The sequence below is a fragment of the Cetorhinus maximus genome, chromosome 20, assembly GCF_964194155.1.
Source record: "Cetorhinus maximus chromosome 20, sCetMax3.hap1.1, whole genome shotgun sequence".
Lineage (NCBI taxonomy): Eukaryota > Metazoa > Chordata > Chondrichthyes > Lamniformes > Cetorhinidae > Cetorhinus > Cetorhinus maximus.
Window position 1 is genome coordinate 59,494,055 of NC_135898.1, and position 27,073 is coordinate 59,521,127.

Here is a 27,073-nt window from a genome sequence, read left to right on the forward strand (position 1 = left end):
CCATTGAGATGACAAACAGCTTTAGGGTCCCTGAGGTAAAAAGAGCAGTCAGTGGCACTGTCCCATTTGGATTTCGTTCTATCATTGTGGAGTTGGACATGTCTGTTGCCACCCATAGAATATCTCCACCGGAAACACACACAAGTTGCAAAGACAACCAACTGAGAATGCATGGGAAAGGAGAGCACACAGGCTGGATTAGGTAGATGCAGAAATAAATCAAGTAAAATTCAGCAGACCCATTCATTTTTTCTGAAATAAACAATAAGTCAAGTATGTTTGTGATTGTCACTGATAGTATCAATTTATATCAAGCATAATTAGTGACACAACATGGAGTAGCTTCATTTGTGGTTTGCAGTTCTGAAGAAGAGTCAAATTGGACTCGAAACATTAACTCTGTTTCTCTCTCCACAGATGCTGCCAGAACTGCTGAGTTTTTCCAGCACTTTCTGTTTTTATATCATTTGTGGTTATGCTGATTAAAGAAGCAATAGAGCCTTGAAAGGCTATCTAGTTTGTTTTTTTTGGTATGCTTTTTAAATGGCATTTCCTGCATGAGACTACAATGTGTGCGTACAGAAATATTCCTAATCTAGCATCAATGTTGGTTCGTTGGTAAAAGCCATCCTATGTGATCAATGTCATTTAAGCAGATGGTTCCAGGCTTGATTTCTGAGCTGAGATCCCAATAGATCCCAACTGGGAGAGCAATTGTTTAGTCTTAGGGCCCCCAAATTAGAAAAGGAAAATTGTCGCCATAGTTCTTGCTTGTATTTCCCTCTGGAAAGACTATGGAGTTGGTTGCATATCCAGTTTGATTTTCATTCCATCAAAATTCAGGTGGGTTCTGTAGAGGTTGTGAAATCCAGTCCAGGCAGGGAAGGTGAAAATCTGTGTGTGGACAGGTATCAGATGAGAATTTGATCCAGCTGGGTGGAGATAACCTTCCGAGCTGAATCAGCTGCTGAACTTCACTGTTTTGGCTCACAGATGAAGAAGAGGTGCTTGGCTGAGGTACCAACCTGTGCTGGTGACTGAGGAATCAGCTGTGTCAAATATGCACCTTTAGGAGTAAAAGGGAATTGGATAAGGAAAGTTGTTCATGCAAATAGCCATGGTTAATAATTCTCAATGATATTTTTAAACAACACAGTTACAATATCGGTACACCTGTAATTAAATATTTAAGTAACAAGTTGACTCACCTGCATAGTACACAAGTCACAAGTGTGCTATAACTGGTTAAGTCTATGGGTAGCTTTTAGCACCCACCAAGGATATAAAGGCATCATCACCATACAATTGGATCAGTCTTGCTTGCAAATTTTGTCAAATGATTTGTCAGTCATTTTAATAGCATCTTGTAAGATTTGAACTGTTTTTGATTGTTGTATTGAATAGTGATTTTGCGAATTGTAACTAACAGATCTTTAGGAAGTGAAAACATGTTTTGAGGTATACTATTGATGATTGTTTTTTATTTTTCAGCATTCCTGTGCTTTGTGATTATGGAGAGGAAATCGACCCTTTTCTTCCATCTGTAACTTCTTCACTCCTACAATCAAATGGTATAGATGAGCCACTCTTTGGTACAGCACAACTCCTAAAAGAGCTACAGTATGTGGTGAAAAATTCTTATCCACTGCTTTATTATTCTGAGTGAGGATTACCATGTGCTATGGTGTTTTAAACATACAAAAGCTAGAAGATAGGAATCTTTTGCACATGTGTGACACCTGATTATGTGACACAGGGTCATCTTTTTATTTTCATCTTTTTATTTTCATGTTTCTAGAATTTAAAAAAACCTGGCCAGAATATGATCAAGTTCAGACATGCATTCACAATTCACTGTACAGGGAGACTTAAATCTTGTAATGATTCAGAGATACTGTTCTTTTCAGCCTTCAACAGTGAAGGCTTTCATTGCATTTCTATTTGAAGATATCAGATGGAGGCAAATGTTATCATGGGCCTGAGGATTTTGGTGGATTTACAGTGTGTATTTGTTTTGTTCTCCTTTCTGTGAGAGCTAACAGTCCTATCAAGTGGAACATCTTCCTTTGTCTATCTAGTACCAGGTACCCCCAGGCAATGCAGTCAGAGTAGTGCTACAAACCTTACGGGAACCTAAAGATTCACCTTAACTGCAGCTTAAAGTACAGCCTATTCAAACCTGTGTAACACTGTTATTCTTTAAGCTCTCCATCCCCAAGGCCTAATAAGCAGCCCTGGAAATTGAACTCTTAATGATGAAGCTCATTTCACTGATGACCCTTAGCAGATCAAAGATACATGGATTCCATCTCTCTAGCTGAAGAGAAATTAAAGCACAATAGCTTTTACTCAGCTTCTCAATGCACAATGGGACGGCTTTATGAATGCATGTTACTGACAGAAGTTTTGTCAGCTGGTAACATGTACTAGACAATTGACACTCTTTGTCAGGATTTTGCGTCTATCATAGGTTTTATAAATTAAGACAATTCAGATCATTGGAAGAACATTGTTTTGCTTTTGTTTATTGATGACAATATGAGCTAGTTTATAATCAATGAGCAAAGTACTGGGCCTGCATATTTAAAACTGTGTGTCTGTGCCATAGCAGATGTGGTTCTATTCACACTTAACCATTTTTTTCCAGCAATATTGTGTACAGTGACATTGCAGAGTCAATTCCTCCTCCTTCTCCTCCTCTATGCAGTGATACAGATGCTGTTGATGTGGAACATGTTTCAGTAAGGTATTGCAAACTTATACAAAGGTTTTTTCTGCGGCATTCAGCCTTATACGAAGTTGAATTTTTATTTAATTTTATAACTGTCTGTTGTTAACATGGTTATTTTTACTGTGTTTCAGTGTGTGTTTTATTCAGTCATAAATGAATTTATTATTCTTTTACTAGCAGTACCGTTTCTTGTAATGCCACTGACCTCATCTTCCTATTGTAAGCAATGATGCTGATTCCGTTGAGATTGATTCACAGATGGATTTGATAAAAGTACTGCAATAACTTCTTGTAATTGTGTAGAATCCTTAAATTTGTTGTTAATTTCTTTATGTGAGGATATATCTTTTATCTCTGTTAATATCATTTACTGTGTATCATCCTGCTCAAGTTGAATTTTGGTTTGTTGGTATGTGTTCAGAGGTATCACATGACATGTATAATAAAACAATAGAAAGTTATTTGTTTCAAGGTCCAATGATCACTAGGTTATACTTTTCTTGTTAAATTAATATTTCTACTTATCCTGTTTCTTTAAGCTGAGACTACAACATTTGTGAGCCTATAGTGCAGTACAGGTGTGGAACTGCCAGGACCATTGTTCCTTAGCCAATGGCCACACCTGTGCCTCATATTGCTCAATATTGTGAGGTCAACGTATTAACACACCTGATGTATGGCAAACACTGGGAGTGTGTCAGAGACCAGAGTGTCAGACAGCAGCCCGTGAAAGGCTGTTACCTGCTGAAAAGGTGCTGTTTTGTCTTTTTGTCCAGCTGTGGGCCAATATGACCATTTAAACTATTAGTGATTGAAGGTCTGCTTAGAGATGGCAAAGTAAGTGTGGTCCTATAACAAGGAGACACCCTAGACTGCATTTAAAATTTTTGAACTAGGCCTGTCCTAAAGCATCTGTTCCTTAAGCAACCCAGCCACACTATAGGGAGGTCCTCATAACTCCATCATTTTTGGGGCTTTGTGCAGACTTGGTGCACAGAGTCCTATAGCCCCAGGTGCCACTATTCCCAGTGCATTGGACACTGAGCAGTCCTCAGGCTTCTGCATCTGATAACAGGAGGCCCAGGCATTTATCAGCCCCATGTTCCTCACAAAGCTTTTGACAAATAAATCTGAAGTGATTCATTACTAGCATACGGTCGTCAACCATGAATGCAACAGACACAGTGGCAAAACCATAGAAATCAAGCGAAGCTACTAAGAATATTACCAAAGCATGCATCTTCAATCTAGTTCTACTGGTGGAAGGCAGATAGAGAGATTTTACATACATTTTACTTAAGATAATGAACCCATTTGTTAAATAAAACTATTGTTAATTTAAAGCACAAATGAATGGTTTGACAGTGACATACCTTTCAGCAAAACACTGTTGTCATGGGAACAAAGCACTTCTTAGGCCGAATACCATATGATAACAGTTGTAACTTTTATTGTAATCTTTTCTGTAATGGTGTTTTGAAGTGTTGACAGGACATTGTTATACTGGTGTAATGTTAATATAAGACAGGACTTCTCCAATGTTGGAAACTTTGATTATCAGCAAAACCTGGTAAGTAATCTTGACAGCAGTCCTTTCAGTGATGAGTATTTGAAGTTTTTCCTCCTGAGTGGCTGCAAGGCGCTGGGAAGCAAGTTTCCATTGGGGGAAATATTGCAGGCAGGAAGAATAGATGAGTGGTGACTACATGGAATTTCGTAGTCAGGGGGTTAGATAGGTCCTTTTGCAGATGTGATCCAAAGTCCAGGACTCAAAATACCACAGAGTGAAATCACAAGGTTCTGAGTTGTGAAGGCAAGCAGCTGGTAGTTTTTGTTTGGGAGCGAGAGACATAGGCGGGCCCTGCTTGCCGACATGTAAAATGACGCACAGCGACGTCGGGTGTGCCTCCTGACATCACTGCGCCTCATTCCGATTTCCAGTTCGGTGGGCGTGCCCAGTGTCGGCTGCGCGCCCGCCGAACTGTCAAAGGCCTATTAAGGCCATTTAAACACCAATCGAAACAATTAACAGGGCTGCCCAACCAACCTTAAGGTTGGGGGGGCAGGCGAAAAGCCCAGGCGGCCTTTGCAATTATCATGAAACCTTATCCATGGGCGGAATGAGGTTTCATGAAGGATTTATAAATCAAATAAATTTTTTAATTAAAATTCATTGACATGTCCCAGCTCATGTGAGTCAAAAAGTGCAGGCCCCGACTCAGCCTCCTCCCCCTGCCCGCACAGGGAGTGCTCAGCGCTTCTGGGTGTGCATCATGCTGGGTGGGCCTTAATTGACCCGCCCACGTAAAATGACAGCGTGCAGCCAATCGCGGGCGGCGATCAGCTGGGCGCCCGTCCGCGCCCGCTCCCGTTCAGCACCCCCCGACTGGGAGAAAATTCTCCTCATAGAGATGAGTAGGTTTAAGGATCTGCAAAGGGATTTTAATTGATTAAGTTATAGATTAAGGAGCAGAATCTCCAGCACAGTTTTCTCTGGATAACTCCGAGTGCAACATACTGGATCAAAAAGTGGACAATTAAGATTGTCAACAAGTGGTAAATAGATGGTGCAGATGGGAGAACTTCAGGTTTCTGGGGCACTGGAATCATTTTTGAGGCCAGACAAGATTGTACAGGTGGCTTGGTCTTAACCTAAACCAGGGAGGCACCTATGTCCTTGCAGAAGGAGTAAAGAGATCAGTGACAAAGGATTTAAACCAGTTAGGGTTGTTGTAAGACAATATCTCCACTGTAAGTCAAAAAATGTGAGGAAAAGAACAGCCAAACACATGACAAAGGCAGGGTATAGTTAGCCAAATAAGAGTACTGTACATTAATACATTTGCCACAAGAAATAAACAAGTGAGATCGGAGCACAAATTCAGCTTAAAGAGTTTAAGATGTAGCAGCCATTACAAGGATCTGGTTACAAGTTGGGCATGGTGAGAAGCTACATATTCCAGCTTACGGGATCTTTAGAAAATACTATAAAATTGAGCAGCAATATTGATTTTAAAAAAACACAATTACAGCAGTAAGGATGATCCAAGCAGTGGAAACAGTATGGATAGAATTAAGGAATAGCAAAGGTTCTTGTGGATATTGCCTTCTGTTGAATAGGAGCTCTGTAGTGGGGTGCTGAAAAATATGGAGATCTGGGAAGAATGTAGGGTCCTAATTTAAATATGCAGACCTGGCTCCAATTGTGTCTGTTAGTTGTATATTAACCAGATGTTAAATTTTACTTTAAGTGGTGGGCATTAATTGGGGACCCACTTGTGCTCATGTATAGAAGAGCAGGCTGGAACTGTGATTGTTGGATTGGTGGTGCACAATATTTAATGTGCGTCTCTATAACTAAAAGTAAGTGTATAATGATGGCTCCAGTTCTATCCTTCACTGCTGAGCTATCTGTGTTTTAACATGGTAACAGAGGATGGTTGCCTAAAGGTGAAGGCTGGAAACTTCGGGTCATTTTTGGACATAATACTAAAATTCTGGTGGTTGGTGTGGAAAACGGCAGAAAGTAAGATTAAATTGTTGATGTTCTCGGATCTGAACCACGTGACCAGTAGAAGAATGGGATTGATATGTAGACATGGCTAATCACAACACAGACAAAGAGAAAACATGGTCTTGCTGCTGTTGCTTCCTGCAAGAAGCAAGATATTTTCTGAGATGGATTCCATTCAGTTAGATAGTGATGAAAGTTTGGACTTTCTAATAGAATTCCTGGATGAAATCTACAAAGATGACCTGTTAAATGCATATGAGGCCTAGTCAGAAATTGCTAAGTTTTGGAAAATGAAGGGCCATTCAATATATCATAGAATTCAATAAATTGTATAAAAGGTCAACAAAGTTCAATTTGGGGATCTCTGTATAGGTGCTAGCGTTTTAAGGATTGTTCTAAGGTGTCTCATCTGGTCAGGCAATTAATTTTAACTGGTGCTCTGTTCTTGGAGAAGGAGACTCTGTTGAATCGGATGTCTGCTGCCTTATACAAAAATCCCTTAGGAAACAATCATTCCCTTCAACCTTCATGGAAAAATTGAGGCATTCTGCAGGGACAAAGAATAGAAGCTTGATGGTTACCAGATTTCGAAATTGTTCAAATGCCAGACACAAGTGTCAATACAACTGAAAGTTTAAAGACAGACAGAATGGTGAAAGCATGTATAGCAAATCCAATTGCACCAGCAAAAGATGAAATTGGAACAGCAATGGGTGAATGAATCTCAGGAATGCCCAAGGTGGGCATGGCACTCACTGGATTTAACGTGCCCCCTTTCAACCCCGCCAGCAGGGAAGTGTTAGATCCAGCCCTGAGTATCATGTTGCAGTTAATTTCCCAGAGTGAAGAGGCAGGGTCTTTGAAATACCACATGAAGAAGGTAGCTCTGAAGAAGAGGATGAAGATAATGATGAATTGGAACAGATTATACTGGCGTTAAATATATGCGTTTCAAATTCCTTTAACTGTGCTGTATTAGATAGTGCATGTACTTCAACACTATGTGGGGTAAATTGGTTAAAGTGTTACCTCGATTCATTGATTGACGCAAGGTTAAGGAATGGAAAAGTACCACTTGCTTTAGGTTTGGCAATGACAACATCTTGAGGTCACTTAAGTGTGGCAATTCCATGTAAAACAGCTAGAACAAATCATTTTATAAGTACTGATGTAGTCTTTAGTGAGATGCCTATGTTGTCGAGTAAACCTTCTATGAAAAAGGCACAAACAAAACTTGACATGGAACACAATAAGATAATTATTTTTGGGAAATCATTGGATCTGCAGTTTACCTAGTCAGGATATTATTGTATTTCCTTAACAAAACCTGCTGTTTTATATCAGAGGGTTAGACCAATATTAATGGCATCGGGTGATAAGGACAAGAATTCTGAAGCCCCCTAAGGAGGTGGCAAATGCAGAAGGTAAACTTTGGAAACTAAGCAGCAAAAGCATCTATGATCTGAATGATGCTTCCAGGATATAGAATTTTGTGATGAAAATAGATAGTGTTCAATTAAAAACAGGCCCAACCTGCAGTGTTATGTTGGTACCATAAAGGAAAATTTTCATGCACCTTCATGATGCATGTTGCTGATTTCTTATATGGTGGACTGTGGAATTTGAGAAAATTATTCATTAATAAGGTTAGACCAGAATTTTAGATTGGGAGTCAGGCTTGTGGGGCTTTAAAATAAATTAGTTTAGATATTAAGTAGGTCTGGAATAACTTTAAATCAGCAATCCTATTTAAAGAGTATTACTCCCATCCCAGTTAATTTGACTAGGTCATCACAGAAAGATGATGTTATATTTCGAGAAGAAACAAAGCAATTGCGAAGTCTATTTGTTCAGTTGAATTGGATGTGCAGTCAGATGCTGGCTTTGTTTTGTTGGAGTTAAATACTTTGATGAAACACCCCCCAAATAGAAGATATTTTAAGGGCAAATAAAACATTCCAAAAACAAAATCTGGAAAACTATATACCCGAGTTCCTATCCTCAGGTTTGTCCCTTCAATAGTTCTCCCTGAAGTTCTTTATTTATTCCCCTATAATTTGCATCAGTTACACTCATGGAACATTTGTATGTTATTTTAATAAGTATTGCAGAATTATCCGCTGTATGATGTTGGTATGTATACAGTTATTAATGAACCGTTGCCCAGGTAACTAGATAAATTCATATCTAGGGTTTAATTTGGTCTTGCTAATTGTGTGTTAAATGAGATTGCTATCCTGTTACGTCTCCTTACACACTTGTCCTCACTGAGATTCAGGTAGGTGCCACACAGATTGTGTTGAGCCCTGTGACTCTGCAGCCTAGTGTAGAATACTTATTCCAAACTATGATCACTCCAGTCGCTGTCATATTTATTGTGCCAAACCATGCTAACTCAATTTGCCCACCATACACTTTGGATGATTGATATGAATTAAGTTATTCTCAATACCTTTGTTTGCTCAATCAGTTAAATGTAATGAGATTCCTGTAAATAAAATGGAAATCAACCACTTCACATTTGAAACCAAATTTTGATGCTTCAATAAATCCTGTTTCATTTAGCAGGGATTAAATATATCAAGTAATTGCACCTTAACAAGGTACAAATCACTTACTGAACTTGTTTCTTACAGTGCAGGCTGTAACCTGACTCCTTTAGAGGATATTTAAGTATAATAAAGTGATTGTACCTGAATAAGGTGGGAAGTCCTCACTGAGCACTTGTTTCTGCCTGAATACACTTAATACACTGTAAGCTGCGACTCTCTAATTAACAATAATAGTAATGGAAAATGGTTTGCGTTCTTTGCCCAATCTTTAGTGTAGATGGTTTATTTAATAGGGTCTGTACTTCCTTTTACACTATAGAGTAACCAACAGTATAGGCATTAGACCGATCCCGAAGGACCACACAAATTTAGTCTACCAGGGTCATCCATTTATTACTGACAAGTGACTGACAACAGCCACGGTCTGAGAGGTAGCTTGCTGGTTCTGGGAAAGACAAAGATTGTTTGGCTTGGTGACTGGCTGAGACTGTAAGTGTAGTCCTGAAGGTAGAATACTTGGAGGGAGTGGTTTGAATCATGACCCGTGATCTTAATGTGGAGCTTGGAGGGGCACACCTGTTCCTCCTGGCTCCACAATAAGGTAATAGAACAAAAATTTACAAAATCCATTAAGGACCACTGTTTGACTGCCAAACATCGGAGAATACTGATCATAGAATGCACGATCAGTATACACAGAAGCAATGTAACCACCCTGTTCTAATTCACAAAAGCTTTGAATCATACAAAGGCAGTAACAGGGATGGGCAATAAATACTGGCCTAGCCAGCAGCGCCCGCATCCCGTAAACGGATAAAAAAAGGCACGTTTGATTTTGAATTATGTAAGTTTAAAAAAAAGAGAAGTATTGGCACAAAGTAATGATTCAAATTTCCAAATTGTACACTGATATCTTAGCTACAGGTTGAGTATCCTTTATCAGTAAATCCGGAAACCGAACACATCCAAAAACCGCACTTTTTTTGAACCTCATCAACATTTAACGTGGGAAATCTAATTGTTTGCTCTGATTACCTTGCGATTTTTGTGGTGAACATGTCAAAAAGAAACCTATTGCAGGTACCCTGTATTTATTTTATTCGGTGATGCATCTTACTTTTCTAGCCATTTTATTTACTTTTGACTATAGCTAGCCTTAGACTACTGTGCTATAAGTTTATATATGGTTTCCGAAAACCGAAATTATCTGAAATCCGAAATGCAATCGGCCCCTAGTGTGTCGGATAAAGGATACTCGCCCTGTAATAGTCACTGATGTTTTGTTAAGTGGAAACATTTCTATAAATTAAACCTATAACATAATTGGTTTATTGTTAGAGAACATATTCTCGGAATGTTATTGATTATGTTTCTTATTTTCCAGTGTTTCTGTGACTTCTGATTGTGAAGAGCCAGTTCCTGCTCTTTCTCTACCTCTTCTACTTCCAACTCTGCAATCTGATGATATAGATAAGCCAGCCATTGATATAACAGATCTACAAAAAGAACTCGTGAGGTATGTTTAAAAAAAAGACTGGCATTTACATAGAGCTTCTCGCGGCCACTGGACGTCTCAAAGTGCTTCACAGCCAATTCTAATATAATGTGGTGCAGATGTGTTTTATTTTAACAAGATCAGGGCTAAACCATAGTCTTTGTTGTCTGGGTTTTAAGCATCACCTGAGCACAGAGAGGATAAAAGGGAGGACTGCATGTCTATCACAGAGCTGGCCTGATTACTGATCTGTGACCCTCTGCGCCTGATTTTCAACTCTGCACTCTGCCAGAGTGTCCAAGCTTTAAAGTTTAAAAATCTGTCCCCATATTTTTATATATTGTTACTAAAACACAAAACAAAATGTTTAGTAGAATTCAAGAACTTTCCCTGGTATGATAAACTGTGCTACTATGGGCGTTAGTACTGAGGTGTATGATGGTCAGCTAATTGGTTGAAGAGGTGTCTTGTAGATTATTTGGCATTCAGATATTAAGCAGAATTTTTGATGGAATATTTTTATCCTACATTCATCTACGAGGCACCCTAGGCAATAAGAAGGCCTAACTAAAAAGTTTCATCTCCAGGACCCTAACAATGTTCATTTAAGTTCACCTTAGTTGACAACATCTGATTGCATTAAATTATTGGCCCAGAGCTTCTGGTCAGTGGCAGAGCAGGAGCACATGTGACTGGCCCTGTTTAAAACTGCATCCTTACCTTTTGACGGTGAAGCCCCAGTACCTTCCTGTCCTGGCTCCAGTTTGGATCCAGCAATGAGGTGAGTTGGGAGGCCTAGAGGCGCACAGTGCAATTGTAACGAAGCCACATCCTCTTTCTGTCATGAACTGAAGGAATGCCCCTTGAAATCTGTCTTCAGTTCATTGAATTTCACTGTTTATAAATGGGCTTGTCCTTGTTTTCAAGTCCCCGCCCCTCAGCCCTTCTCTGCTCAGCCTCAGCCGCGATTGTTTCTCACCAACCACGACACTGCTCATCCCACTCCAGACCCACCCCGCAACATTGCTTACCATCCAATGCACCCCCAATAATGCTTTTAAATGGACCTGCCTTTGCGTTTACATTCCCCCCTCAACCCTGCACCCCCAACGCTGCTCAGCCTCTCTTCCGAAACAACTCACACCCTGCACCTCTTCCCCCCCCCACACCCCACCAACTCTGCCCAGCTTCTTCCCTGACACTGCTCAACCCCGACACTGCTCACCCTGACACCACTCACCCCGACACCGTTCACCATACCCTGAACCCACCTGCACCCACGCCACCAATAATGCTTTCAAATGGATGCTGTCTTTGTTTTTAGGTTCCCCCCCCAATCGTTCTCCCGACACTGCTCAGCATCTCCTCCAACACTGCTCAACATCCCCCCCCTCCCCTCTACACCCTCAACAGTGCTGAGCCTCTTCACCGACATTGCTCACCACACTCCACCCCCGGACCCTCCGACACTGCTCACTCCGCCCACACCCCTGAAAATGCTCACCCTCTCCTGCACCCCCAACAATGCTCAGCCTCCTCCCTCACACTGCCAATTCCCTACCTTACCTTAGTCTCCCGTCTCTGCTCTGACTTTGGCCAGGCTAAGGAGCCAGGGATTCTGGATGGTGAGCCAGGGGTGGGTGGAGGGGTTATGGGAGTGGGGTGAGCAGTTTTGAATGGGGTTGAGCCTTGTCGGAGGGTATGGTGGGAGGGGGCAGGGGTGGTAGTGTGAGGTGATCAGTGTCAGAGGCGCCCTGGGTGCTAGACCGTTTTGACATTCCACCTGATTTATTTAGAGCTGGAGTCCTGAGTAGGCTTTATGCCTGCTAGGAATAGCTGTAAATATATCAGTGTAAAAAAGCAGTGTAAGTATTGGGCAAACAGTCCAAATTGACATGTTTATAGATCCCACGGAGACATTTCTGGCGTACCGATCATACCGGGTGTTGCAGGATGTTAAGTGTGCCTGCATGCCATTGTAATGTAAAGGTGCTCAGCAGAGCAAGGGTTAATGTGGGACCAGAGAATAGCACCGCCCATAGTATGATGGATAGAGTCGCATGGTAAGTGACTCAGAGAGAACAGTCCAGAGAGTACACTCTAGAAGCAGCCTACCTGCAAGGTGAGCAGCACCACGCATGACAGTAACCTGGGATCTGTAAATAGTTAAAGATTAATAATAAAGGATTCATGTTTAAACAAAGAAGACTTCCTCATCAATGAACCACAATAGCCGACTCCGGGTTCGGGTGTAAACTGGCTGTCTGGAACTTCCAATGCCACTGCGACTCTCAGTAATAGTGAACGTCTCAGCATGTGCTGTTGAAATTGGAAGATCTGGGCCAGTATTTCTATTTTGCTATCCCTGTGACCTGTGAGGCCACAATTAACTAATGTCAGCTTTACCGAAAATCAAGAACCAACTCAGTTTTTCTCACATGCTAATAGAGTATCCTGTCACTGACCCCATAAGCTATGGTTATAGGGGCTCCATTACAGGGTGCCAATGGATGTGATCCCAACACAGGTGAGTTTCAGCCCCACATTCTTTACAAATAGTCACTATGCACTCAAATGCCTCACAGATAATTTCTGAAAATATTTTTATGTTTTGGATCTTTTAGAAATACAATATTCAGCAGAAATTTATTTATTAGCTATATTTAAGAAAGGTACCTGTACTAATTTTAAGGCCTATATTTTAAGTTTCAGTGTCTTTTTACTAGTTTCTGGCATTCAAAATATATATCTAGATCAGAATAAAATGAGAATAGGAGCAAACTGCTTTAAGAGGTGACAGGTAGGTGGAGCTGTCCCAGTGTGCATTGCCTAACCAAGGAAGCGAAACAACATATTTCTTAACTTTGCATTATGGAAATACTTTGACATGTGAAAATATGTGAATTAATCCACCTAAGTTGAAGTCATTCCATCTTATTGAGGTGATTTAGGCTGTCTGTACATAAATTGCTATGTTCCTGTGTAGTTAAGCAACTATTGGCAATCAAATCTGCTCAGTCATTTTACTTTATTTTATGAAACCAAGAGAGAACATGTTTTGAGCTGCCTTGTCATGTTTTGCATTTTCCAGTGTTTCTTTGTCAAGTGATTCTGAACAGCCAATCGTTCCTCCTCTTCCATCTGTAACACCTCCTCTTTCACCTGAAGGGAGTAACGAACCACAGGTTGATGCGACAGACCTGCAAGAACTTGTGAGGTATGTGGTGTAAAAATCTTAGTTAAAATACTTGTTATTCTGTGACGCTTTGTTTTCTATTTTAGAATGAAACAATTAATTGAAGATGAGAATCGGTTTCCAATTGTCCGACTTTTAGTGTCTGGTGTCACTGAGAGGTGTGTTTTGAGTTTGATGGTGAGCTGAGGAGAATTGTCCTTTCTTGAGATGGAAGTGCACCCTAGTGGACAAATTCTGTCATCACAAGAGCTTGTCCAGATCTGAGGACATTGACATTTCTTGTCTGGTTCTGGCTGTTTCAGCTCCTTGTGTTAAAGGGGCAAAGACTAAGAACGTGAATTTCGTTGCTATCTTTGGCCTTTAAACCATTGTTGTGATTTAAAGAAAACTAAGGACTTTTCCGTTTAATGGACTACAACACTTGGTTAATGTGCTAGTTGCAATTTTTGGCATCTTTTTGGCATCTTTGGTGATTTGCCTGCCTTAGCCCAACAGTGCTTATTTGCAAGGATCATCACGTACCTCATGGTGCTGTGGCCAGATATGTCATATGTCACTACAGCACCCTGGAAATGTTACGTCCCTGAAATAACCACAGCTGCTCCCCAGTCACATAATTCAGCTGGAAATGAGGATTTTGAGATTTGAAGAGAGCCAAATTATGTTTTCTGATTTCTGGCTCCACAAGCATTTTCCCAACTTGCTTTTTGTCCCAGTTTTTCTCATTTTGGCAAAGAATTGGCACTTTTGTCAAAATGAAATTTGACTTTCTGCCATTTCTCCTTGATTTTTTTCAATTGTGTCTGTTACTACTTCTGGCTTCAGTAGCGTTTTTGCTATTGAGAGAGTAGTTTGGATATGGCGCGACATTAGTCTTTGGACCAGGCTACTTTCCATGCCTTCAACCAGTGTGTTTCTCCTTGAGGATTGAGGATTGCCTTGTATACACCTGTGCTCAATTTGCTCAATTTCTTGATGATTCTTTCGGCAATTTTCACTGGCGCCTCAGCCTTTCCATTCGACTGAGGATACTGCAGCAATGATGTGTAGTGTTGAATTTCCCAATCCGTTGTGAAGCGGCTGAATTCTTCACTCGTGAACTGAGGGCCATTGTCACTCATTACTATGTCTGGAATGCCGTAACAACTGAAGTGTGCTTTCAGGCATTCTACAATCTCACTGGTAGTCATTGAAGTCAGCTGGTCTAACATCCAGTAGTCAGTATAGTAGTCCACGGTGATAAGATAATCAGTTCCTGCTAGAGTGAAGAGATCTACTCTCAGCTTCATCCATGGTATACCTGGGATGTCGTGCGTTATCAGTGGCTGTCCATCTTGCTTAGCTCAGTACTTATTACAAGCATTGCACTGGCTGATGTGGTCCTTAATCTCATTGCTCATGCTTGGCGAGTAGAGCACTTCTCTTGCCTTCCTCAGACTCAACTCAATTCCTTGATGGCTTGTATGGATGCGTTTCAGCATCTCTCCCCTCATCTCCTTAGGGATAATGTCACTATTTCCTTTGTACAAGATGTCATCTTGGGCTGTCAATTCATCTCTGTATTCCCAATATGTCTTGTGACCACAGGTGTGTCCTTGATGCTCCCTGGCCATCTTTTCATCATTACTCCTTGCAGCACTTGGAATTGCATCCTGTTGGGCAGTTTGCTCTATTTGAGAAAGGCACTTGTCTGTCAGATTCAATATCTCTTCTGGACTGATGACTTCCAGAGCATGTCGAGCTGCTACCTCACATCGAATCTGGAAGATTTCACATTCTGTTTCAGCATCCTCTACATTCTTCTTAGGGAGTGCTGCTCTTGACAGCATGTCAACGAGGTACATCTGTTTCCCTCACTTATATGTCACACCCAGATGATATCTCTGTAAATGAAGTAACATGCTTTGCAGACATTTTGGAGCAGATAGTAGTGGTTTGAGGAAAATGCTTTGAAGTGGCTTGTGGTTGGACTTCCACTGTCACTTTGTCTCTCGCAAGCAGGTGTTGACGAAAGTAAGGACAGGCCCTCTTTCTCAATCTGAGCGTAGCATCATTCAGTTCGTGTTAACACCCTGGATGCAAATGCAACTGGTTGTCCTTGCTGCATTAGCGTTAATCCAAGACCTGTCTTGCTGCGTCAGACTGCAATGTGACTTCATCATTGACATCATAGTACTTTAGCACTGGCGTTGTTGTCACCAGTTTGATTTTAGTGAAAGCTGGCTTCTTGGTCTATGTCCCAATACCACTGCACATCCTTGGCAATGAGCTGGCATAATGGTTCACATTTTGGCATCAAAATACGGTAAAAATGTTGCTAAATAGTTCACGAATCCAACAAATCTTTCCACTGCTTTCATATCTGTTGGTCGTGGCGTTGCTGCTACAGTTCTTACCTTTTCAGGATCCAGGCAAAGACCTTTTGCTGGCAGTACATGAACTATGTTTTTGACTTCAGGCATCTTCAGTTGCAATTTTTTCTTGTTCAGCTTCAGGTCCATCTGGTGAGCTCTCTCTAACAGTTGTACTAGATCTGGTCGTGGTCAGTAATGGCTTCTTCCATTGTGACTCCACATCCATAGACTAGTAGATCATCAATTATAGCTTCCACTCAGGGAAGATCACTGACTATCTCATGCTGTCAGCTTTGATATTCTTCTGGAGCTGTGAAATGTCAAATGGCATGCGCAACCATGTGTATCTCCTGAATAACATCCAGAATGTAGTTAGTAACCTGCTGCTTTCATCCAGCTTCACTTGCTAGGGTAGTGAAGATCTTTGCCTTGGCAAGTTGTGGTAAAATTCCTTTGGCGTGTGGTAGTGAGATGTCTTCAACACTTTATTTAGATCCTTTGGGTCTATGCAATCTCTCAACTTTCACTACTACCATACTGCTAATCCAGTCTGTAGGAGATGTTATTTTCTTGATGACTCACTTCTATTCCAGCTCTCCTATCTTGTTTTTTAGGTTGGACTTGAGGGCAGCTGGAACTCTTCTTGGTAGATGCTGAATTGGTCTTACACACTCATCTACTTCGAGATGATATTCACCACAAAGACATCCAAACCCTGTAGACATATCTTGTACTCCTCTAGGATCTGGTCAGTGGTCTAGTGTGCTATGATACATTGTAAATCTCTTTTGGAATGTTTAGGGTTACCAGTCCAATCTTTGAACTTGCTCCAGCTAAGATGAGTGGCCGCGGGGTCCCATCTATGATGTGGAACTTCAGATCTTCATTCTTGCCATTGCATTGGGGTCTCAGGTTAGTTTGTCCTCTTGGTCTGAGTATCGCGCCATCATATAGCCTCAGCCTTACTTCATTTTTGCATCGCTATGTTGAGCCATTTCGTACAGGTCTGTGAAGGTCATGATATTGCATGACGTACCAGTGTCTATCTGACACTTCTTGTTCACTTGATGCTCTCCTTCTGTGGTCATCATTGTAACAATCACAAACCATTTATCACATATAGACCTGATGGAGTTAACATGTTGTATGGTGTAAAGTGATTCTTTGGTTGCTATCTCTCCATTGGCCATCTGCATAGACTTGTTTTGCTTCTTTCTAGACAAACACTTGTGTGCAAAATGATTCTGCTTCTTGCATTTAGAACACTGCTTTCCTCATGCTGGACAAGCATTCTTTTTCTTTGTGTGATGTCCTCCGCAGTATATGCAGCCTGACCTTTGTCCGTGATCAGTCTGCTCTTTTGCCCTGGAATGTCTAACAGTATAATGCAAAGCCTGGTCTGTTCTGCCATATATATGCTCTAGCTGATGTTTTACAACCTCTGCACTTTTGCACAGGTTGATCATTTTCTTGAGAGTAAGTTTATCCTCTCTCAGTAGACTTGCTGTCACTGCAGAACCTCTTATGTCTAAAATAATCCTATCTTTAATGAGATCATCTTTTAGTTGCCTGAATTCACAGAATTCTGCAGGCTGTGTTACTGCAGTCACATACTGAGCAATAGACTCTTTTTCACCTTGAGCCCTAGTGTTGAATACATAGCATTTATAAATTAATTTCATTTGGGGTACAAAGGGTACCTTCAAGGCTTTCAAGATTCCTGCTGTCTTTTCTTTCTGTTCTTTGGAGGGATTTAGGGTGGAATCCAATTTATAGCAGTCTCTCCCCAACAGTAGTAAAAGTGTAGCTCCTCATTTGACCCCGGCTTGCTAATTAAATCTGTTACAATCTCATGGCTTTGCCATTGGAAGTGGAAAAATTGCCAGTTCTGTCACACATACCCTTTCATTTCGATAGGAGCTGGGAAAATTAACGGCAATTTTGACTCACCCAGTTTTGATTGCTTTCCTTTTCAGTGGCTTTTTTTTTAAGTAGCTTTCTGCAGCTCTGAACATTTGTGTTCCCCTTTCAGTAGCTCTGGTGTCTGTCCAGCTCTTCAAAACTCAGTCTCAGCCCCACTTCTGACACCATGTTACCAGCTCAAAGAGTACAGTGCTTCTAGTACATTGTCTTCATTAGAACTGGATGTAACATGACTGCTCCCAGCCCATGCCTCATGGCAGAGGTCACATGACTACAGGAAGCCTAGTATGACCTTTAGTACATGATTGCATTTCAATTCCAAACAAGCACCACTCAGTGTGGTACAGAGCCATACTGATCTGGAAAGTCCGACATTTCATGTCTTTAGCAACCCCCTTATCTAGTTGCATTCAGGATGCTAAAACTGGTCAGCCTTAGTGTCCCTAGACAATGCTAAAATTCCTGTTCCTAAGTGTAGTCTTGTGACCCAGTGCAGGAAGGACAGCATCACACCACAGACAGTATAGATAATACAATTGCTAATCTGGGTAGCAGGTGCTCTTTGTGTGTGTGTGTGTTTGTGTCTGTCTGTCTGTGGCATGCATGGAGAGAGAAAGAAGGTTAAATTTATCCCCTGGGAGCAGAAACAGGAGTTGGGACCGTTTCCAGGTCCTGAATCCACCACCCCCCCCTCCCACCCCACCCAAGGGGGAACAGCACTCCGGAGGATTTTAGCTGAGGGGCTCCTTGAATTGATATAGCGACAGGCTCCCTGTCCAATTAAGGATGCAGAGTGGGCTCTCAAAGATGGAAGGCCAACCAGAGACCTTCCAGCTAAAGAAGAGCAGCAGGCTGCAGTAGAGAGTAAGTAACTGAGAGGGTGCTTCAACATGGCAACACCCTCTTTTTAAATCTTTAAATAAAAATCCGAAAAGCCAGGCCACCCCAGGTGGGGGGGGCAGGAGGAGGATAGGGGATATCCGGGAAATAAGCACCGGGAAACAGTATGGTTTTATTTCATATAGGACCCTTAACTATGCCTAGATACAGCTTCAAAGCTTTTAAAATTCAGTCTTTTGGCTGTAAAAGATGCAAGTAAGCTTTGCTAAGTGCGTAAAACAGCTTGCAAAACAGAAGAATAAGATGTGTATAAAACTGCAGATCAAGCTGGCTCTTTAGGTGAATAGAATGACAACTGCAGCCCAGAAATCTCGCTGAAGTCACTAAATGGTTAAAAATGCATTAAGGCGAGACATCCTTTGTACAGTCTGCAAGACCCCTGAGGTGAGGCAGCAGCAGCCAAACAGCCTGTGTGCATAATAACCTCCACTCGCCCCCTTTCTCTGTTTTGGAATATAATCCGGCAATCTGTGATTGATCTACAATTGCATTGCTCTTGTTCACATGCTTTCTTTGCAAATGCTTTGATTCCAATTAAATCAACCAACTCATATTTATAAACAAAAAAGTTTAAATGATTTTAAAGCAGCCAATATCCACCCTGACATCAAAAATGTTGTATGGATCTGAATATAGAATGGATCTGAATTAGGTTTTTGCTTTGTTGCTTTGCCCTATAGTTCCATTGGTTTGTATTTTCTTTTTGCATGTCATAGATTCAGAGAGTGCGTTTTTCACAAATGTGATCAATAAATACATTTTTTCAGTGAAAAATCAGCAGGATCGTGAGTGGAATATTAAAAGAGGAAATAATGATTACCTTACTGGCTTAATGGTAAATCTGGCCTATTTTGTTGCTGGTCGTTCTCACCAAAAAGCTTAATCCATCAAATATGCAGAGCTCCATCTTTTATATATACACAGTATGCAGAAAAGATCAACAACAAAGGATTTTATTTCCATAAATTTGTTTCAAAGAATCAGGTTTTTTTGAATTCATCTTGATCAGTCTCCATAAGGTTATCAAATATTAATAATCAGAACACTTCAGTTTTAGAGAACAGCTTTCTTCACTTGGACTTGCTTAATGGTCTTGGCTATTCTGGTGTCAGTCTGCTTAATCAATGAATGGATGTGATCACAAATGTAACTTAAAATGCTTATACTCTTGGCATTATTTTGTTGTGAAGTGGAATATCACCGCAATATAATCAAGCTGTTCTGTAGCCACATTTGTTTTTTTACGCGCAGTATATTCCTGGTGTCCATGGAAACCAATATTTTTTCATCCCTGAGTGGATTATGCCAACTGTAGGTTAGAAAATGTTGTTGTTGTTGTATCTTCAGGTCTGCACAAAAACAGAGGCCACATCACACTATAGGGAGAAATGAATTGAAAACCAGGTAGCCATAAGTTAATTGGACAAGAACTCAGCTCCTCTAGGGGCCAATCTTCTGCTTCGATGATTTAAGTGCTGGGACTGGAGCACAGTACTTTGTTGGTGCGCTGAGCTGAACTCACCAGATTTCCCGTGGTTGGCCTCATTCATTGTGCGTTATGCATCCAGCTTGAATCAGGAGCTTTCTTTCAGCACAGGGCAGGAATGATCACTTTACAGGGTTTCCCCATTCTCCTGGCCACAAACCTAGATAGGATTGATCAAGGTTGCGGAGCATTTCCATTTTATGGTGCTGCTATTGGAGATAATTATGCAAGAAGTGCATTTGCCTCGTTTGAGATCCCAAGGCACTCTCCCAACAGGAACTCTATTCCCTCAGCTTGAGCTGATAGACAGAAAATGTTGTGCCTGACAGCCTAAGAACACATGATAAGCAAGTTTAACAGCCTGAGGAAACCTGCCAAGGTAAAGCAATCCAGCATTTCATTATCCCAAGTGCTAGGGCAAACTATGTATTCCTCTCACCCTGTTTAAACCATGATTGAGGCTGTATGCTAAGCTCTTTCCAAGCTCCAAATACTTCAGCAGAGCTCACACACTAAATTGGAAGTTCTGTCATCTTCCCATCTTGAATGGGTGAGCCCACAAAGTAACTTTATACCTGCAAACTACATGCCCACTCACACACAAGCTGGGATGCTGGTTAGACACTTGGATTCACTCTGTATCTGCTCTTTGAAATTGTAGCATTTCAATATTATATTTGAAAAAAAAAGGTGGTACATAATGGGAGTAAACAAACCTGAATATGGGGGCGGGGGAGGAATCACTGATTTTAGACCTTTTGAAGTTTGAACAAGCCAGGATCCCGAAAACATAACTTTTGTTGCTGTTCATGTTTATCTCCATGGTGTGTCAACAATTGGGGTTGAAAAGGATAGCCTTGGACTCTGAGAAGCCATGCTTGATTTCAGCCTCCTTCAAATAACCAAGGCACAAAGGGTTGTTTGAAGATAAAAGCTACTTGGGAAGATGCATTGGCTTACGTGATTCTAAGTTCAGATCACTAACAAACTGGATATTCACAAATGCCCTACTAGAACTCATAAGGGAAGCAGATTGTGTGCAGGAGTTTGAATGGACACAAAGCTTCTTTCAATACTACCCGGGACTTTGAGGAATCCTTCAAAGTGAAAAAATTGTAGGATTTTCAACACTACAACAGTGGGTGGAATCTTGTGCCCTCCCCCATAGAGAATTTGCTGGTGAGCGGGCACATTTAATCAGGAGGAAGGGCAGCAGTGGGGACCCCGCGCATTCCCAGATCCACCCTGATTAAGTCTGTGGCAGGAAGGCCTGTGGATGGCCATCCTGCATCACTGCCAAGGAGGCCATTAAATGGGCAATTAATGCCCACTTAAGAATCTCATCCTGCTACCAGTGGTATTAATCCAGCGGCAGAGAGGGGGCTCACTATACAGGGAGTTTGACAAGCAAACCCTGGTGCGTTTGCTTGGGGTTCCTGGGAGGGTCCCTTGTTCAAAGGCATTCCATGCCTGATTGAGGGACTTGACATCGGGAAGTGGGGTCCTGCTGACAGCCACCCACACCCCACCTTGCTGCCAAACCCCTCCCCGTGACCCCAACCCTGAAACTTGCTTCTTCTCGCCATCACTCACCTGTGCCTGGGCCCCTCCTTGACCTGAGGCCTTGGGTGGATGTAGTACCTCCAGCAACCACTACATCCCCAGGGTGCTACTGAGTACAGAAGAGTTAGCAGCGTCTAATTGGCTGGCAGCTCTCAGTGGGTGGGACTTCTGTCCCTGGGGTCCGCTGGCCTGTCTAGTGCCTGGCTGGCACAAGATGCAGTGGACCTTCCCAAAAAGAGACAATGTGATGTCTCGTCAGCTCTCTAGCCGGCAGCTGAGACCCTTGTTGACTCCACAAGATTTCACTCAGTGATTATACTTCAAAGGTACTTCATTAATTGTAAGTCACTTTGGGATGTCCTGAGGTCATGAAAAGTGTTTTAAAAAAATATTAATTTCTTTTTCCTCCCTTCTTTGTTTTTATGGGAAAAATTATGAAATTGTTTATCATAGTGAACAAAGCAGTGACTTGCTTGTTGCATCAGTGCACTGTAAACCGGTGTTGCTAATGTCCCCAAAGTACCTTTATAATGGGTCTGAGGCACAAATGGATCAGGGCTGTGATGACTTTGGTTGTTGTGTGCTGTCCTTGTGGTGAAACCTGTCTGCAGGTCACCTCAAAGCAGGTCACACAAACTGATCACTGGTTTCCTGGGGGAAAAATAGGCTGTGAAGACAGTTTTCCCGACAGCTAGGTGTGCTTGGATCTATAAACACAGCTGGGTGGCCAAAGGCATTCTGTCTCTAGTGCAGTCAAACCTGTCTCATTCACCTTTATTCATTGTTTCTTCCAAAAAACACACAAGAGGAACTCCTCCACAATTCGCATATCCAGAATTTTCATTGTAGCAATGCTGAATATTCTTGGCAAATATGTGGGGCAAAATTCCACAGAACTAAACAAAATGTCAGAAACTCTCTGAAGTAATCAGCTTTCGCAAGCTCAGGGGTTCATAGAAACTGCCACCATACCCTAAATGTCACTGATCCAGAACATCTTATACATGTGATTGGAGCTCACACTGAATTCCCCCAAGAAAAACTTACAATTGCTCTTGCGTTATTTTCAATAATGTTAGTACTGATTTACATATTGAGAGGAGGCTATAGCCAGCTTTGTGTGAGAGCACTATAGGCCTGGCTGGGATAAGAATTTTGGCACTCAATTGATCAAGATCCAACAGTTGTAATCTTTGCTCAACTTCCTGCTCCCTACTGACACCTTTCATACACCTGCTACTAGCTATGTGGAACAGACTATCTATCTGTTAACAATCACAGTTAGCATACCTTTACTATGTTCACTTCTGACCTGGAATTTTCTGATATTGTGGCATTAAAAATTGTTACAACTGTGAAGATTAGTGTGTATCATTAAAGCTAAACATAACTTATTCAATGAGCTAGTTTTATTTTCTTTCCTTCATAGCCGACCACTAACTTTTGTGTTGAAAACCTATGTTGACCTGAATATAGTTATTCCATAATTGGCAGGATTGTGTCCTGCATTCTGGATTTCTTTCTCCTTTCACCCAACACCAATTTTCTCCCTTCATCTCCTGAAGCTGGTGACTAATGCTGGGCTCATCTTTGGTTGGTAAGAGCAGCCCTGTCTCCCAAATAGCCAGTCTTCAATGCGAGTCCTCTTATCTGGGATACTGTGACCAGTTTAAGGAGCATCCTTACTGCTGCCTTGGTTGAGATCAATTAAATGAAGACAGACTGGGGATTAAATCTGGAGCTTTCAAGTTTGTGTGGCGTAAAGACAGTATGCTAAAAATTCTGCTTGGTGCGGTTCGCGTGTAAACACTTAAAACTAAATGCATAATGTACCCAACTGCATCCCCATGTGCAGCTGAGGCAGAGGTAGTAACCTGAATTAATTAATTTAGCTAATTAGAAAAATCTACCATTTTATCATTACCTGTAAGCCAAGAGAGGAGTTTCTTCTATCGTAATATCATCTAGTTTTAGTATTTTTTAATAATGGCAGGTAAAATGGGGTTTTTAGTTTTTTGGGTTTCTTGGTGCATATTTGAAAGAAATTTCTTCTCCAAAGCAATAATCTAAATTGTATTCATTGCATTACTTAGTGTGAAGCCATTGTAGTGGAATTGCTGAGCAGTTGCTTTCTCTCCCCATTGGGGAACGAAACATTTGCCAACAGTATTTTCAACAGTGGCCCTTTAAAACTCAACAATAATCTGGGATTCTTCTTGCAGGGCTTCTTAATTGTGTTCCCTTGGCAACAGTAGTCAATGAGTTAAATACAACAGATGAAATACCTCCAATTCTCTCAGTATGCATGTTGGCTCCTGTTGAAGGACTGTCTACTTCCCTTGTTGGAATATTCCATTTTGAAAAGGGATGCATGGTTGTGGGAAATATTTATCCATTCTTCTATGCTTGTGAGAACAAATATTTAATATAAATTTTATACGTCGAGAAAAAAAGAAAGAAATGTTATGTTGGCACTGAATTGAATTAGTTTAATATACAAATGGGTAGTCAATAAACAATGTACCTGACCTGCTTTTTGCAGCTCTTCAGGGAACTGGCTGTGTGCTTATAGGGAGGAGTCATCTTATCCTGTGTTTTGTCATCTTATCAATTGTTTTTATGTGCGGGTTTGTTGCGGTGTTAGCTTTTGTCAATGACTGAGCAGATCATTGTTGGGTACCCTACGATAGTCAGGAAAGTCTCTAGTAATATTGATGCCAGGAGCTGGCAGCAGTTCAGAAATCAGAACCAGCCGCTACAGTATTACTGTCACTAATGCAAGCAGCTGTTCCCATCTGCAGTGCAGCATCGCAGCCCTACAGTCAGACTTCTCAGGGCTTTTCGCTGGTGGAGCTAACAAGGAGGCTGGCCCTGCTTGGAGCTTCTGTACAGGGGCAAGCCAAGGATGGGAGGCTCCCAGTCTGTGCAGCAGAGGCAGGCAAGCAGCCTGAATCGGGAACCTTCAGAGGCTATGTGAGTCCTGCATCATTTTTTTTTTTGTTTTGTTTTTAAACCATCATTCCCCATCTCATTCATAAGGCCAGCAGCATCATCAGCCATCACAGTGTAGTTAGTACTAGCAGCCACCTATGGGCCCTGGCTTTTCATCAAGCCTGTGCTATCCCTAATTGACAATGCTACCCCTGAAGGACAATATTTCGTATCTTCAATGGCATTATTGTAATACCTGGAACTGGAAATAAAATAAAAATAAGATTGCTGTAACCTGTGAATGATATTTATTATTTGTATGTGAGAAATTCTCAAATGACCTGAGTGTGATTTAGTGATGCTTTGGTTTTAAAACGCAAAATTACCATAGTAGTATTTCTGAGAGATCTGACCTTTTCTTTTGTGGAGCTGCACATTGATGCCGGAGGGTTCTCTTATTGGCTTGAAAAGATGAGAAGGGGTCTCTGCCCTTCAATGGTGCTTTTTGAATAGGATTATTTAGAATCAAGTCCCTGCTTTTCTTTAGTAATTGCAGTGATGACTAAATGCACAGCTAATCTGCACTGCATAGTTAGAATGTACAGTAATCAGTTGTATATGCAGCTATATAGATCCTCTCAAAAGGCCTTTTAAAACATCTTTAGGATTTTCATTTCTCAGTGCATTCACATTAGTAAGTTTCAATCTATACAAAGTTAACTGAAAATTCACAAGCTGCCTGTTTAAGACCCTGATACACAGCTAGAAGCAGCTGCTAGTTCAATGGGTGACTTGAAATCTGAAATAAATATGGAAACGCCATTGTCTTCTTCTGAGCTTTATGTTGAGCAGGTGATGACTGACTTCCAATCTTGGTGAGTATGACTACATAAAAGACTATTTGTGTGGTGTTTTGCTTTTTTGAAGCCAAATGCTTTTTTATTGCAGCAGTGAGTGAAGAAACTAGTTCACAGAACCACCCCTTGAGGCTGGGTGTATCTAATGCAAGAATACACTATCTATCAGAGCTGTCTGAGGCACAATATGCTGATTCCGGTCCATTAGCACTCTTACAATTACTAACACTAACCCTTATCAGTACTATTTTTCTTCCCTATTGTCTTACACTAGGCACTCGTGCTCTATTTATTAATTGAGATATACAACAACTGATTTCCACCCTGCAGAACTAGGCCTTGCATATCGATCCTTTCTCTTTGACCATCTTTTCTATTGGCAGATTTGCTCGAACACATACAAAACCAGTTAAAAAAACATTTTGAGATATCATTAATGATTAGTTCTAAGCAGGTCATATAGCTTTTGAGATAAACAGCATTCTCTAGAATGACAAATGCAATTTTTACTGAATTATTCAGGGTTCTTTGTATTGCATAGAGCTACAATAAACCACTTCCAAATACCCTGGCTTTTGTGACCTATGATGTAATGGCTGCACTTCTGTGTATACGAACCAATGATACTCTCTGTTCAATTCAATCAAGTACACATGACCTTTGTACTTTCTCATGTGACGAGCTAATGAGAACTATGGGGAGCATTTAAATATTTCATTGCCTGATGTAAGGATTCAATGTGAAGATTGTGCCAGTGGATAAATATTTGGATTTATATTAGCAGAGAAATAATCATATGTAATGGGTTGTTTCCTGAAGGCATGTGTGTTTTGTCTTTGAAATTACAGTGCATGAATCCCATATGCTTCAGTGATACCATGCTTACCTAATCAGAAAACTATAGCTTAACTGGAGTTTTTTTGTTCTTTTACAACCATAATAAAAAATACTAAATTGTTTGAAAGCAATGTATAAATGAAAAAAGGACCAGTCAGCCAGTCTAGGTCACCCCCTCATTTTAGGTTCATGGTTGTAACACAATAAATAAAGCATGACTTCAAACACAAAGATCTGATAACTTAGCTTTTTTATCCACATTGCCATAGAAATACTGCATTGATTTTTCATTTGGGATAATAATATTCCTTTCCCCCAACTTCTCACCCATGTCTAATTTCAGTGCTCAAACCAGGGTGTGGTTTTGGACTTCTATCTCCATACTATATCCCATTCTAAGTGGAAATTGTAGGTTAATTGCTCCAGGCCTTTGACATTGAAATTTAAATAGATCAAAATATACTTTAGAAGTTGATCAACAAATAAATTGAAATTGAAGAGTTCTTGCAAGGAATGTAGCAAAACTAATTGTTGAATAAAGGTCCAGTGTGGTCAGCGCTTGGAAGCACATTCACAATTTGTATTAATGACTTGGATATAAAAAAACAGATGTAAGTTTGCCAAATTTGATGATCACACCAATATAGAGAGGGCAGTGGGACCCAAGCTGGTTGGTGAAGCCGAAACCAAGACATAGAGCTTTTCTTTATTGAGAGAGTTTATTGACTTGTGCA

The 27,073-nt window shown here is 40.9% G+C and overlaps 1 protein-coding gene across 1 annotated transcript in view; it reads left to right on the top strand.

The window, feature by feature from the left end:
• The window catches only part of LOC144694412 (uncharacterized), a 296,780-nt gene that overhangs the window by 138,602 nt on the left and 131,105 nt on the right, over positions 1 to 27,073 (top strand). The window contains exons 13-16 of the mRNA XM_078564775.1: positions 1,492 to 1,620; positions 2,648 to 2,746; positions 10,182 to 10,313; positions 13,384 to 13,509. Coding sequence (XP_078420901.1) covers positions 1,492 to 1,620; positions 2,648 to 2,746; positions 10,182 to 10,313; positions 13,384 to 13,509 — 486 coding nt within the window. The remainder of the gene's footprint in view (positions 1 to 1,491; positions 1,621 to 2,647; positions 2,747 to 10,181; positions 10,314 to 13,383; positions 13,510 to 27,073) is intronic.